General features: G+C 40.2%; 1 protein-coding gene across 1 annotated transcript in view; it reads left to right on the forward strand.

The window, feature by feature from the left end:
• The window catches only part of cdhr1a (cadherin-related family member 1a), a gene marked incomplete at both ends in the record, with an annotated part of 344,833 nt that overhangs the window by 310,333 nt on the left and 19,696 nt on the right, over nt 1–14,804 (forward strand). Inside the window, 5 exons of the mRNA XM_080782869.1 lie at nt 11,513–11,608; nt 12,907–13,052; nt 13,858–13,908; nt 14,105–14,194; nt 14,504–14,590. Coding sequence (XP_080638995.1) covers nt 11,513–11,608; nt 12,907–13,052; nt 13,858–13,908; nt 14,105–14,194; nt 14,504–14,590 — 470 coding nt within the window. The remainder of the gene's footprint in view (nt 1–11,512; nt 11,609–12,906; nt 13,053–13,857; nt 13,909–14,104; nt 14,195–14,503; nt 14,591–14,804) is intronic.

A 14,804-nucleotide genomic window follows, 5' to 3' on the forward strand; every position in this document is an offset into this window, starting at 1 on the left:
GTGGATACGCAGGTGTGTCTTCAGATTACCTAACAAACTGAAATTCTTGTCACACTTTATACATTGGTAAGGCTTTTCCCCAGTGTGGATACGCTGGTGGTTCTTCAGATGACTTGACTCAAAGAAACTCTTGTCACAATATTGACAGCGGTATGGTTTTTCCCCAGTGTGGATACGCTGGTGTGCCTTTAGATTGGTTGATTGATTGAAACTCTTGTCACACTGTTTACAGCGGTATGGTTTTTCCCCAGTGTGGATCAACTGGTGTCTCTTCAAGGCACTTAACACACCGAAACTCTTGTCACACTGTTGACAGTGGTATGGTTTCTCTCCTGAGTGGATCAACTGGTGTCTCTTCAGATTACCTGAGTCAGTGAAACTCTTGTCACACTTTTTACATTGGTAAGGCTTTTCCCCAGTGTGGATACGCTGGTGGTTCTTCAGATGACTTGACTCAAAGAAACTCTTGTCACAATATTGACAGTTGTATGTTTTTTCTCTTGGGTGGAGACGCCGGTGTGCCCTCAGATTACTTGGCATATTGAAACTCTTGTCACACTGTTGAGAGGAAGGTTTTTCCTGTGTAACTCGGCTGATTGAGTTCATCTGTGTCTCTTTGTTTCTGGCTGATTACAGAGCAGTTAATTTGCAGACAGGCTGCTGAGGCAGTTTGGCTTCATGTGTTCATGGAGGAAGGTGAGGCACAGACATACAGAACAGGAGACCTGAGTCTGGAAATATAAATGAACTGTGATGGGGATGAGACTTCTAGGTTCCTCTGTTGGGGTTGGACAATATATTAATACTATATCTCTCTCTCCCGCTTCTCTCTGTCTCTCTTCACTCACTCTCGCTGTCCGTCAGAGGCCAAAAACAAACATCTATACATCACTGAGACGAAGTGAAGGTCTAAAGACAAGTTGCATCTTATGTAGGCTGGCCAGGAACTGAGGTCTGACATCACACACAACATAAACTGTTGCAGTGCAAGTCTAGAAATGAAGATTTGTGCAGGCTGTCCATTTTTGAGCAAATTATCTACACTATGATATCATCACGATGAGATCATCATTATGACATCACCATGACAACAGTGATGGATCATAATCCCCATACATGGGGAAAGCCACCATATAATATTGTGACCAGGTCTCATGACTATGACTATGACATCATCAGGGATGAATGTAAATCAGGGATCATAGTAAATGCGACCTGACCTGTCGCAATTAAGCCCATATATGGAGATCCCTGATGTCATCAATATTAGTATATGGGTATATGTCAGAACCTGTTCTGACATTCCATATGTTGATCCTTCCCCATCCATCCTTCCTCTTCGATGTCTACGTTTTGACTGATACCTGTCCATTTAAACTCTAGACGGACCTGCCCCAAAGTTTTTCTGCAGACCTGCCTGGCAGACAGTGTATATTCATACTGTTTCACCTCAGACATACGTGTCTCAGATCCACACTTTCTTCCCTTCCATGTTGAATATGAGGAAACAAGCCTCAAAGTGCTTCTCAAAGTGCTCACTTTGAGAAGCACTGCCATAGTCTGAGCAACATAGTGATGGACATTTAAATTATTATGGGCTATACTGCGCATTGTAGTGTACTGTACTGTAACTGTTCATAAACTCCTGTACATCTCATTTTTGAGGGGCGATGTCCAGCTTTTGGTGTATGTGCCAACACAATTAAACTTTGTCCTACACAAACATGAAATGCCATTGACAATGAATGGACAATTTTGAGTGTTTGTGTAAACACAAACATTGCGTAACACAAACACCGGAATGAGATGATGTATGATGATGTACGATGATAAGAGCGCCCCTCACTTCACACAGGTGTGATTTTTATACTACATTCTAACTTAATGTACTGTACCCTAACCACACAGTCACTTTAGTGTATGCCCCACATATGACTATTAATTACCGGTATGTGAAAATGACTACTTGAATGATTGAATCTTACCAAATTAGTTTTATAAATATTAGGCCTATTTTTATATTCTTATGTGGCATCTATGCTATATCATTCTACGCAGTTGTATGTTGTCTGAACACCTAGTGAAACATAAATAAATCAATTAAACCAATTATGAGTTTATGTACAGTACCAATACATTTAAACACATTTGTGGAACATAAATGTGCAATACTTCAGTTAATAAGGTGTTAAATAGCATATGTTCTGATAATCATTGCTATAGGTTGAGTGTTTTAAAGTATCTCCAGTCCAACTCATTAGTAAACACATTTTAGTTGGGAGTGGGACACCAACTTTATCCAATCAGGAGAGGGAATTCATGCAAGATACATGGTAATGAATGAGTGAAATAAAAAATGACTAGACCTGTACGTGCCTGTCGGCCACCGGCCTACTTGGGAACGATGCAACTTTGGAACCTAATAATACCAGTTGTCAACTTGTCATAGCACCCGTTTTAACTGTCTGTCTGTGTCCCACATGGAGATCTCTGTTTCATCTGCCTGTCTGCCTGTGTCTGAAGAGGGCAAACTGACTGACTGTGAAAAGTGGACTGGTTAAGTAATCAATTGTCAGGTGTGGGGTTGCCATGCCAATCAATTGGCTGAGGTAGAGGCTGGTGAGGGGATTTAGGCTGATTAGGCCCACTGGCAGAGCCTAAGCAGAACATTTTGTGGTGGTTGTGGAGAACCGTGGGTCCGACCGACTCGATACCAGGCACTGGGGGTGTGGAACGCGTGTGTCGAATTAGAAGTCGGTGGGGCAAATTGGCAACCCACCTGAAAATGTATTGATTTGTTTTATTAAAAGAGCTGGAGAGACATGGGGGAGCTGACCCCTGTCACCGAACAAGCAAGCTACCTTGATTATTTAAGTCAGCCACTACTAATGTATACCACTTGGGGGCAGCAGTTTACCACATTACAGTGCAGTGTACTGTAGCTCATGCCAACAAAGCTCACTTGAATTGAATTGAAAATGTAATGAGCTTCTGTAGATGGAGGGCTCTGCTCTCCGAGTGGTGTAGCCTACATTTACCGTAGTAGTAGTACTACTACTATAGTACACAATATAGGCCTTTATAAGTGCTTTGTCCAACCACTGCAGGATTGTACTGCATTTCATGTACACTTTAAGTCATTCAGTCATAAATGATTCACATGATCTTAAAATCTTAAATGTCCAATCACTATTTGCCATTTTAAGTCAACAGGCACTCAGGCAGATATATGAAGCCAATTGTAATTTAAAATGCTAAAAGATTTATATGCTGCATAATTTGTAAATAATCTAATGTCATGATTATAAATACATCTTTGATTCATGTAAAGTTAAAAGTTAAAAAGTGAAAAAGGGGGGGAAGTATGAGTCTCCAGAAAAAAAGACCCTCAGGGTTCATCGAAGGGGTTAGGGGACTTAAGGGAGAGTGTATAAATGGATTAACCAAATTGACTGTACAAAAACATAATTTTTACATGCAGTTTCAGATGGGGGGGGGGTCCATGTTTTAGAACCACTATAATTTAAATTAAAACAGGCTTCGGTTTCAGGAGTTGTTTCTCTTCCCTTCAAAGAAGACTGTTCTTTCATGTGGTTGTCATTCCAGTACCACGCAGGGTTTCAATCATCACATGACGACATGATCCAGTGATTGGAGGCTATGCCCATTGCCATGCACTGTTGCCATGGTCACTCCTGTATAGGCATGCAGTGGTGGGAAACGTGCTCAAATGTTTTACTTAGAAGGACAACTTCACCAGCTTTGAGCCTACCTTCATATAATTGGTCCCGTCATAAAATGCCACCATTATTTTTGTTCTACTCGGTCTGTGTCTCATGGGAGGGCTGTGGCAGCGGTGGAAAAAGTACTCAATTGTTTTAATTACGTAAGCAAAAGCACCAATACTGCAATTTAGAACTATACTAAACAAGTAAAAGTACGGAATTGAAAATGTACTTGAGTAAAAGTACAAAAGTATTGGCATCAACATGTACCTAAAGTATTAAAAGTAAAAGTGCAGAATGTGTGAAGTTCAAAATGTGTACAAAATCTATTGAAAATAGCAGATCTGCAAGCTCACAATGCGTTGCAATGCGACGCATTGTGAGCTTGTAGATCGGCTATTTTCAAATGGCCAAAATGTATAGGGTTGAAGACTTGAAGTGGTTAATGTATGTTTTCTAATCAAAATTAAAATCTCCTAACTAGTAACTAAAGTGTTCAAATAATTGTAGTGGAGTAAAAGTACAAATACCTCAAAATTAAGTACAGTGCTTAAGTAAAAGTACTTAGTTACTTTCCACCACTGGGCTGTGAGCAGTTCAGAAACCCGTCCAAAAGTGACATCGTCGATGGGGAATCCAATTAAGCTAATAGAAACGTCAGGCTTTCTATTCCTGATAAGTTGCAATGCGATAATGGAAGCAATCGTTCTCACGATAATACAAATTGAAATATATTTTTTAACGGAACTAGTTCCATTTTAAATTTGTGAACAGAACTAGTTAAATTCAATTCAATGGAGCTTTGTTGGCATGAGAAAACAAACGTTTGCATTGCCAAAGCAAGTACAATACAATGTCATGTAGAAGGTGAACGTTCCCAACACTGGAATTTTGGCTGGTTGAAGACCAAGTGTGCTGTGGCATTCTGAATCAATTGGAGAGGCTTAAGTAATAAATACACATGCCGGGAGGACAGTAAGGTAAGAGTTACAATAACCACATTTTTTTTTTTACTGATGACTGGATAAGGAGCTGCAGGGCTGACTCCTGGGTGCAAGAAAGGGTCTAATAATCCTTTGAATGCTATAGTGTGAACCTACAGGATGGAGTGACCGCTGCAATGTGTGTGTGTGTGTGTGTGTGTGTGTGTGTGTGTGTGTGTGTGTGTGTGTGTGTGTGTGTGTTTGAACGAGAGCTGACTGTCCACTGTCCAGGACAACACCAATGGTTCGTGGCTGTTGTTGGAACCGAAGTCACCAAGGCATTGTCTATATGGAAATAATTAGCTCCTGCATGGGGCAGGACTTAGCTGGGAAGAAGAGAAGCTCAGTCTTGTCTTGGTTCAGCTTGATGTGGTTAGAAGACATCCACTGTGAGATGTCAGCCAGGCATGCAGTGATGCGCTCTTCCACCTGAGCAGAGGGCGGGGCCGGGGGGGAGGATAAAAACAGTTGTGTGTCATCGGCATAGCAGTGGTAAGGTAGATTGTGAGCAGAGATGACAGTGCCAATAGATTTAGCCCTATATCTTGCGCCACTCCTTACCCCTTATCACTAAACTTATTTGCCATTTTTTACTATTTTAAAACATTTTAAAATAGTACAAATAGCCGATCTACAAGCTAACAACGTGTCGATGTAGATTGGCTAGATTGGGGACTCGGTCATTATGCAGAATGTCTCATTTCAAGTTTTCAAATGTATCATTTCATCAAGCTCACAGCTTGCAGATCGGCTATTTTCAAATTGCCTAAATGTGTATAGGGCTGAAGTGGTTAATGCATGTTTTGTAATAATAATCCAAATCTACAAAGTACAACTAGTAACTAAAGTTTTCATAATTATAAATGTATAGTGGAGTAATGTTTTTTAAATATTTTTTCTTCTGAGATGTAGTGAAGTAGAAGTAAAATGACTGGAAATCGAAAATACTCAAGTAAAGTACAAATACCTCAAAATTGTACTTAAGTACTGTACTTACGTAAGTAAATGTACTTAGTTCATTTCCACCACTGGCGGTTGGTTTGGACAGTTTGTGCCATATCTGCCTCATGCATCTCTCATGCAGAGATATTTCATAACTGTTTTGCATATCCTTCCTGCAGAAACCTTATTGCATTTCCATATTTCAAAATCTTATGTTTTTCTATCATAAATTAATGTCCTTCACTATACAATCATGTTTATTTACAGTGCACTATGATAGGAGGAGTAAAGGTTGCAGACTGCTGCGTTTTCTTGGGATTTTTCAGTGTCATTTCACCCTTTAATAAATAAAGAGAAAATAGAAAAGAAAATGTATTCCATTTTCTGCAAAGTAACAGTTTTGGACAGTTTTTCCACTGCCGGACTAACTGTTATTTGAAAATATCCCAAATCTTTGTTTTTTATAGCCGATGTATATTGGGTTAAAGTGGTTAAAGTGATTTTAATGCTACATTAAACAATTTCGCTGGACCACCCCTTGAAAGACTCCTTGGGAGTCCATGGAGCCCCACTTTTAGAACAATAACTGGTCTTCATTCATTACTCTGGCCAATAGCATCTCTACTCCGATGGCTCATGAAATAAAAATACTATTTTTTTTACAACTTGTACAGTAAATGGTGAGATTAAAAAGTGACCTACTTTTGGGGTGAAATGATAAAAATAAGGCGCTGGATGGGTGCTGGATCCTAAGTGACTAAGTGACAAAGAAACACCAAATATAGCCCAGGACATGCAAATGAAAGATCCCTTTAATGGGATCTATCATTTGGTGTGTGGATCTTTCTGCTTTAGGGGTGGACCAGGTATACAAATAAAATCCAAGCCCAACCCCTAGCTGGCAAAGCCCACTAACATTGAATTTAGGAGCTCGAGTGCATCTGTTACAGGCTCTATACTACCGTGCGTATATACTCCTATTTTCTTTCACACAAGAGCCCCTCCTTTTTACCCCCTCACAACCAAATCTCTTCGCTGACAGTTGCCCATCCACAAGCTCACAATGTGCTGCATTGTTGTGAGCTTGTAGATCGACTATTTTCAACAAATGTTTTTAAGTTTAAGTTTTCATTTTAAACATTCTCTGAATGTGTTCGCTGTTTTCATATAAACCGTAACATTGCTTTTTCACATATCCAGATAGATATCTGTGGCCGTGCACCATGGGCATGCACGTGGCAGACAGTAGGCTACCTGTGGCTGTGCATGTGACCGCACACCACTGTACAGTACATGCCAGTGTTGATTTCGTCGACTAAAACGACAAAAAAAGTTATTCGACTACCTTTTTTCACAGACGAAAACTAAATAAATTGACAATTCCAATATTGACAGATATTTAACAGATCAAAACTAGACTAAAATGTTATAGGGAGGGACTAGTGGAGAAGAGATATAGAACTAAAAGATAAATCATTTTTTGTTTGGTTGGGCTCTGAAAATAGCTCACAACTTGTAGAGCTTGAATAGATCGGCTATTTTCAGCATGCAACCGCGTGCGCAAAAAAACAAAAATATTTGACGACACAATCTGTACAACTGTAGATTTAAAACTATAGACCAAAACTGAAAGTTTTCAGATGACTAAATATTATGACTACTAAATAAATAAAAATGTTGCTGTCAAAATCAACAACACTGTGCACCAAGGGATGCACCGTGGCCGTGCACAGTGCATGTCGATGTGTGTGTGCGCGTGCGTGTGTCTCCTCATGCACAAACAGGCCCTGTGCATTACAAGATGAGCAGGGATTACAGCACAGTGGGTTAATCTGGAGGCCTGCTGCCATCTGCACAAGAATTAAACGTGAAACCACCACTGCCTTGACCCCTCACACACACACACACACACACACACACACACACACACACACACACACACACACACACACACACACACACACACACACACACACACACACACACACACACACACACACACACACACACACACACACACACACACACACACACACACACACACACACACACACACACACACACACACACACACACACACACACACACACACACACACACACACACACACACACACACACACACACACACACACACACCATCTGAGTCCCCGATTTGTTTCAGGCCTATATTCCAAATAGCTGGATCGACCCCCATGGGCGCTCTGGGATGTTTTGAAACTATAGCTGATTTACAAGCTGAACAACGAGTCCCATATCTCAACACATTATTGTGAGCTTGTAGATCGGCCATCTTCAAATAGCCTATATGTAATTTATATAGGTGTTTCACTATCAAGGACAACACCACCAAATGAGGACGTTTAACAACAGATTGTATTATTAATGAAAAGAAGAATGCATGAAACGATGAAGGAAACGAATAATGAACAGAACGAAGATGAGCCACGACGGGTCATCTGGCCATCCTGCTGGTCATTGTGTCATTTAAGCTGAGGTGGGGAGGCTTCGGGGATCCACCGTAGCTCCCAGGCACGACGAACGCCCCTTAGGGACATGTAGAAAGGAGAGGTTAGAGAGGGAGTATAGGATAATTAGGGTGGGGGGATGACGGAAGTGAGGACAGAGGGAGAACCGTGCATGGGTTGGATGGGCTTTACAGGAGATGACGCCGATTGGAGGTGGCTTGATAGGAGGTGGAGGTAGCTGCGTTGGAGGTGTGGTCCTGCTCCTGAACTTCAGCTATGAGCTCCATAAAGTATAGTGGTTAAACTGATTTTGATGCTATTAACACATTTTGCTGGGGACCCCCCTAGCTGGAACCTGCCCAATGACCCCACTTTGAGAACCATTGGACTTATATATCTTTAAGTCGAACGTTGAACAACACCTGCCGCTTGATAACTGGTTGCTTGAAGCCTACCAACGTGAACAACCTACATCTCCTCGCTGGCATTGCCCCTGCAGATGTGAGACGGGAAGCCACCAGCCGAGTAGAGATGACAAAAGCTACCAGCAAAGAACGCCACCTCCTTCATGGACAGGAACCCCCGGCCCTATGTCTGAAGTCAAGGAGAAGCTTCCTCGGCCATGACCAGCCCCTTACAACATCTCGGGAAGAAACCAGACTTCAGCTATGGACAACTTGAGAATGACCCCCCTCCTAGTGACATGGGAATCCCCCCCTCTGAAGACCTCCCTTCTGGCTCAGAAGCACCATGGGTCCGGTGAAAGACTCACCCGCCTGAGAACAGGAACGGGGCGATCAAAAGCTGCTATGGCCAGATGGGGCTACAAATCGGCCCAACCATCTGTGAATGTGCATGGAGAAGAGGACCATACGATGCAGCACTGCCTTGTCTTCCCTACCCAAACCGTGCAGCTTCAAAGATCTCGCAGAGTTCAACAATAATGCAAAAGACTGTGTAAAGAAATGGGAAACTGTAACCACATGCTTCAAAGACACGAAAAGAAGAAGAATCTTTAAGTCTTGAGAGTGTAACATGAAACCAAATGCACCCTTCTGCGTCCATTTGGTTTCATTTTACGCTCTCAAATAATTGTTAAACATCAGCATTAGTGGGCTTTATTTAAGTACAACATTTGAGTACCTTTCCACCACTGTACTTTAGCCCTCGTGGCTCTGAGTAGGGAGTCTAATTGCTAAATAAATATAAAAACTGTCTACAAATATTATACTTTTTATTCTTTGCTGCGGGCAGCTCTTGAATCTTTACTTGCTCATGGAGGTCATTCGTATATACGTTTGACTAATACCACTGGGATTATGAATTAGATTTTGTTTTGAATATGAAAAACAATGTTATGTGTGTAAATCCTCTTGCACGCGACATTGTAGAGCTTCAAAGTGTTGTCTTGTGCAGATTAACTTTTTTTTTGCATAATACTGTATGCGTGAGTTCAGTTTATTGTTCAGATGACCCCACACACACACACACACACACACACACACACACACACACACACACACACACACACACACACACACACACACACACACACACACACACACACACACACACACACACACACACACACACACACACACACACACACACACACACACACACACACACACACACACACACACACTCACTCCAAAACTGTTACTTTTCAGAAAATGGAATACATTTTCTTTTCTATTTTCTCTTTATTTTTTAAAGGGTGAAATGACACTGAAAAATCCCAAGAAAGACGCAGCAGTCTGCAACCTTTACACACACACACATACACACACACACAAATCTGCATCTGGTGGTAACTTGTCATGACATTACAATATTAAGTTGCCATCAACTGCCATCAACTGTGTTTGTCGCACAATTATGTGGTGCTAAAAAGCTCACAATGCATGCTTAGACCTTAGTTTTCGACTATAATAAAATGAGTTATCAATCTTATCCAATTATTTCTATAATAATACCGGTAGATTCATTTGATTAATCAGTGCACCACACTATACAGCCAGCTCCTGTGGATTGGTGGAAGGAGCTCCCATGCAGTTGGACTGATAAGTGAGTCTCCTTCCACAGCTAAGAGGTGTCATATTGGATTAGCTTCTCTAAGCATCTGCCTCAAGCAGCCGTTCCTTGTTTTCTCTCCACCAGAAGGTGAACCTCATGAGCGGTGACGAGTCTCCACTCCGCGGTGGAGCCCTAGAGTCTTCATGGTGCCATTCATTAATTCATTCCATGACCAACGTTCTTTAGGATGAAGAATGTCAAGAAATTACATTATTCATTGCTTTTCATTCTAGTGCACGTCTGCTTTGGTAAGTGGTCATCACCTCTTAAAATTCTTATAATGGCTATCGTTGCTGTGATGGGATTGAGAGAGTGCCGTGCACTTAAATATCAAAGAGCATTACTACGATTGTATAACATTTGATGTTTTATGACTTTTAGTTTTTGTCTTTCCTTGCTTCCTTTCGTCCGTCATGCATGTCCTCCGCTCTGCAATGCTTCCCATATCCCACAGTCACATGTGAGTTTATGCCTCGCTTGAAATTCCCAATGGCTTTCATTTCATATATTAATTTAATGGGCCTTCAGCATTTTATGTAGGCTAATTACGTCATAGCAAAGGCATACAGTATACAATGGTATAAGGACGATTATAATGATGTATTATTTTAAAGAGGAAATGTCATCCTGATTTCTACCATTGAATATAGATCTCTGACCTATGTATAGAGTAGATATTTTTGGACTGTGACGTAACCCAATTTGTAATCCTGATCTGGGAAGCACGGGTGTTATAAGTGCAATAGCCAGCTTTGTGTATAGCCACTATGAAAGGTTCAAATGCAATTGGAATGTGCAATTTCATATCAGATAAGATAATGTCATGTTGTGATGCATGGGCATTAAGATGTAATACTTGTTAAGTAACTACGTATACATACATTTAATTAAGTACTGTAGGCTACTTAAGTAAAATCTGTTGAGGTATTTGTACTTGAGTACAGTATTTCTAATTTCCAATACTTTTACTTCTACTTCTACTTTAATTGTGATTTTGATAGAAATAGAAAACATACATGTCAGCCCTATACATTTCGGCCATTTGAATATTCCAGATCTACAAGCTCTGAGCTTGACAATTTTCCAAAAAAAAATTATTACACATTTCGAACTTGTGAAATGGGTCATTCTACAATAAGAGTACTTTTAGTAGGCTACTTTAAGTATTTTTTTATGCCAATACTTTCGTACTTGTAGTCGAGTACATTTTTAATACGGGACTTCTACTTGTAACAGAGTACACATACATACATTGCAGTATTTAAGTAAAACCTTTTACACCAATGATACTAACTTAGCTTTGTTGCGTCTGTCCACAGTACAGGCAGACTTTGCCCCCTATTTCTTTGACAATGGACCCTACAGCCACCACGGGAACCTAGCGCTGTTCAGCCTGTCTGAGGACACGCCTGTCGGTGAGAACCAACCAATCAACAACCTTATTGATTGACTGACGTTTCTATTGATATTATATTTGTATCAATACCTGTATCAACAGAATAATTGTCTAGAGTTTATTCCCATTGAAGGACTTTGAGTGCAAATATCAATACACACTTTAATACAATTTCCAACTTACAAGACAACAGAACAGAAAAAAACAACTCAACTAATTGGTGGTTGTAATAAGTCCAGCTGGTATTCAGCCAGCTCTTTTGGGGGGGCTTTAACAATAGTTAATCGACTTATTAAAGGCCTTCCCCTTTTTACTCATTATGTTTGTATTTTTTGTTATTGAGCACACACAGGATGTAAAATTGTCTAGACTGGCAGGTGGTAGGCTAGGTCCTGTATGGTGCGCTTCCAGATGCACATTAGCATGTTGGTCTGGAGGTCACAACTGACAATGTGTGGTGTGAGGCTGTCAGTGCAGGTGAGGTGCAGCTGTCCGTCAGACAGGGTTAAAAGGCCACCATCTGTTTATGTTGTGGATCTTTTCCCACCTGAAAACCTTCTAGTGGTCCTTGTGGTTCCAGGTGGTCCCCATGGTAAATGATGGAAAGTTGGTAGCTAACTGCATGGACCCTAACTCTAACTCTAAAATTATTGTTAAACTTCTGCATTACTTAATTTACAAGAATCCACACAATTAGAGAATGTAGAAGTTTGCCTGTTGTGAGTGTTGTCTCTCCTAATGGTATAGTAACATCAATACAGCATGGAATTGTGGACAAAATCGTATCCAACAATAACAAAATATTATTAAATTTTGAGTCTGAGAGGCTAAATGTCATCAAATTGTGGTTCCTGGCTCAAATGCCAAATAAATAATGGGCCTTGTTTTGTTTACATTATTACCAGAACAACCCCTGAAGGGGAAGGTACGTAATGAAAAGAAAACTCATTCAGTGAAAATAGCCGACGGATCTACTGTATACAACGGTACCGTATGTGTTGCTGAGGTGTGTTGTGAGCTTGTAATAGATCTAGGAGCCATTTTAGAAAAACTTTTAAAGTACACGTTCTCATGCCGTTCTGGGTTCCCAGCCAGGACTCGTGGTTAGTAGCCACAATTTGGATTCTGACTTCTGAGAACCATATCTGAAACTTGAGTTGTAGCGTGTGGAAACAAAACTCAGACCCTTTACTCATACGTAAAATGTATTATTATTAAATATTAAAGTGCATTTCCACACGTGATTCAAGTGGTACATTTCTGCAAGGTTTGAATAACGTGAATGATGATAATAATAATGCTATTTTCCTCCATTAGGCACACACATCTATACTCTCAATGGAACAGACCCTGAAGGAGAGGAGGTGAGGTACGGTGTGGCCCTTGAACCAGGGGCCAAAGAATACTTCAGAGTTGACCCTGAATCTGGAAACATTACCTTGGTGGACAAGCTGGATAGAGAGGTAATTATTACCACTAATTTCTAATTATCACCTATAGGCAACAGAAGATAGTTTCCCAAACAATGGGTCGAGACTCGAGACCCGTTTGTGGGTCGCGGGCACAAACGTATTGGTTCCTTTAATATTTTATTTCCTACATTTTGTTTTGAATTATTTTTATTTCAAAAACATTTAAAAAAAACTTAATGTTTCATTAATTAAAAACAAAATTAAATTATGTTTTTTTGTGATTTCATTAAGAAATCAAAGACAATTCTAAAGAAATTCCATAAATTACAAAACGAATGTTTAAGAAGTAGGGAGAATAGCCATCTACAAGCTACTGTGCGAAGCAACGCGTTATGAGCTGTAGATCTTCTATTTTCACTAGTTTGGTTCCCGGGCAAACATCTAATTTCTCTTTTGGGTCTTGAGCTAAAAGGTTTGGGAACCAGAACCACTGATCTAAGATATGTGGGTGATCACCAATCCTGTATACTGGATGTGCTGGAAGTGGGGTCCAGGGACCCCTGCAGGGATCTAAGTTATTGATAGTTAGGAACCAACTGGTCTGCAAATGGAACCAAAATATGTTTGGCTTTTCATTTGAGCTTAGACAATTTAGGTGTATTTGGAATTTGTAGTTTCATAATATATTGTTTATTTAAAAGTGTGGTACTGATGTTCTTATTGCATTGTCAGCAAAGCGATTCAATAGAAAATATACAAATAATGAACAAGAGATGCTCTATTTGGTCCTGCAGAATCGAGTCAACTATGTTTAGGTTGTCTGTTTTTGTAATCTCTTTTGTCATCATCACTTCAGAAAGAGGATTCTATTGAAGTTCTTGTCAGCATCACAGATGGGAAAAGCAAGGTACAGCATGGGATTATACAGAACTCAACTTTTGAAAAATAATAATAAATAGGATATAATAAATCAGACACAGCCCAAATAGAGATTCTCTATTGCATTTTTAACATATGGCCAATAATAGTTGACTATACCAATCCTTAGTCGGGGACAGCCCTATGAGTATCATCATGTTTGTAATATGTATTCCTCTTTCCAGGTTGTGGAAAGAGTCACAGTGTTTGTAATGGATGCAAACGATGAAAGACCCGAGTTCCAAAACATGCCTGCAATCGTTGACGTCCTTGAAGTAAGTTATTCCATACAGTAACCTACTGTAAGACTATTTAATTTGTCAGTGAAATAAGGTATACAGTCGAATGTCTTTCGTCATAGCTTTAATGACATGTTTTAGTCTAGTTTTTATTTGCTGACAAAATTGTCAATATAGACTTAGTTTTAGTCATTATAGCTTAGTTCTTATTTTGTTTGTCAGTGAAAAAAAGGTAGTCAGCGAACATCTTTCGCCATAGTTTAAGTCTACGATATCAACACTATAGTATAGTGAGTTTGCGCTTGCCGTTCTCACCCAGATGATTTCTTCCGTTGCTCATTCCAGACGGCGGCACCTGGCAGCAGCCTTTGTAAGGTGGAGGCCATCGACAGAGACACCGGCTCTGGAGGCTCTGTCACGTACTTCCTCCAGGTATTGTGACTATAGGGATGGGCAGTGGTGGGAAAAAAAAGTATCAATACTGCAATGTAGAACAACGCCGTTACACGTTTTGTCCGGAATTCCAAATGCAATTGAGTGAAAGTACAAAAGTGTTGGCATCAAAATGTACTTAAAGTACCAAAAGTAGAAAGTACTCACTATGCAGATTGTCCCGTTTCAAAATATTTTGAAAATAGCCGATCTA

This window comes from Protomyctophum bolini (genome assembly GCF_963924005.1).
Source record: "Protomyctophum bolini genome assembly, chromosome: 14".
Taxonomy (NCBI): domain Eukaryota; kingdom Metazoa; phylum Chordata; class Actinopteri; order Myctophiformes; family Myctophidae; genus Protomyctophum; species Protomyctophum bolini.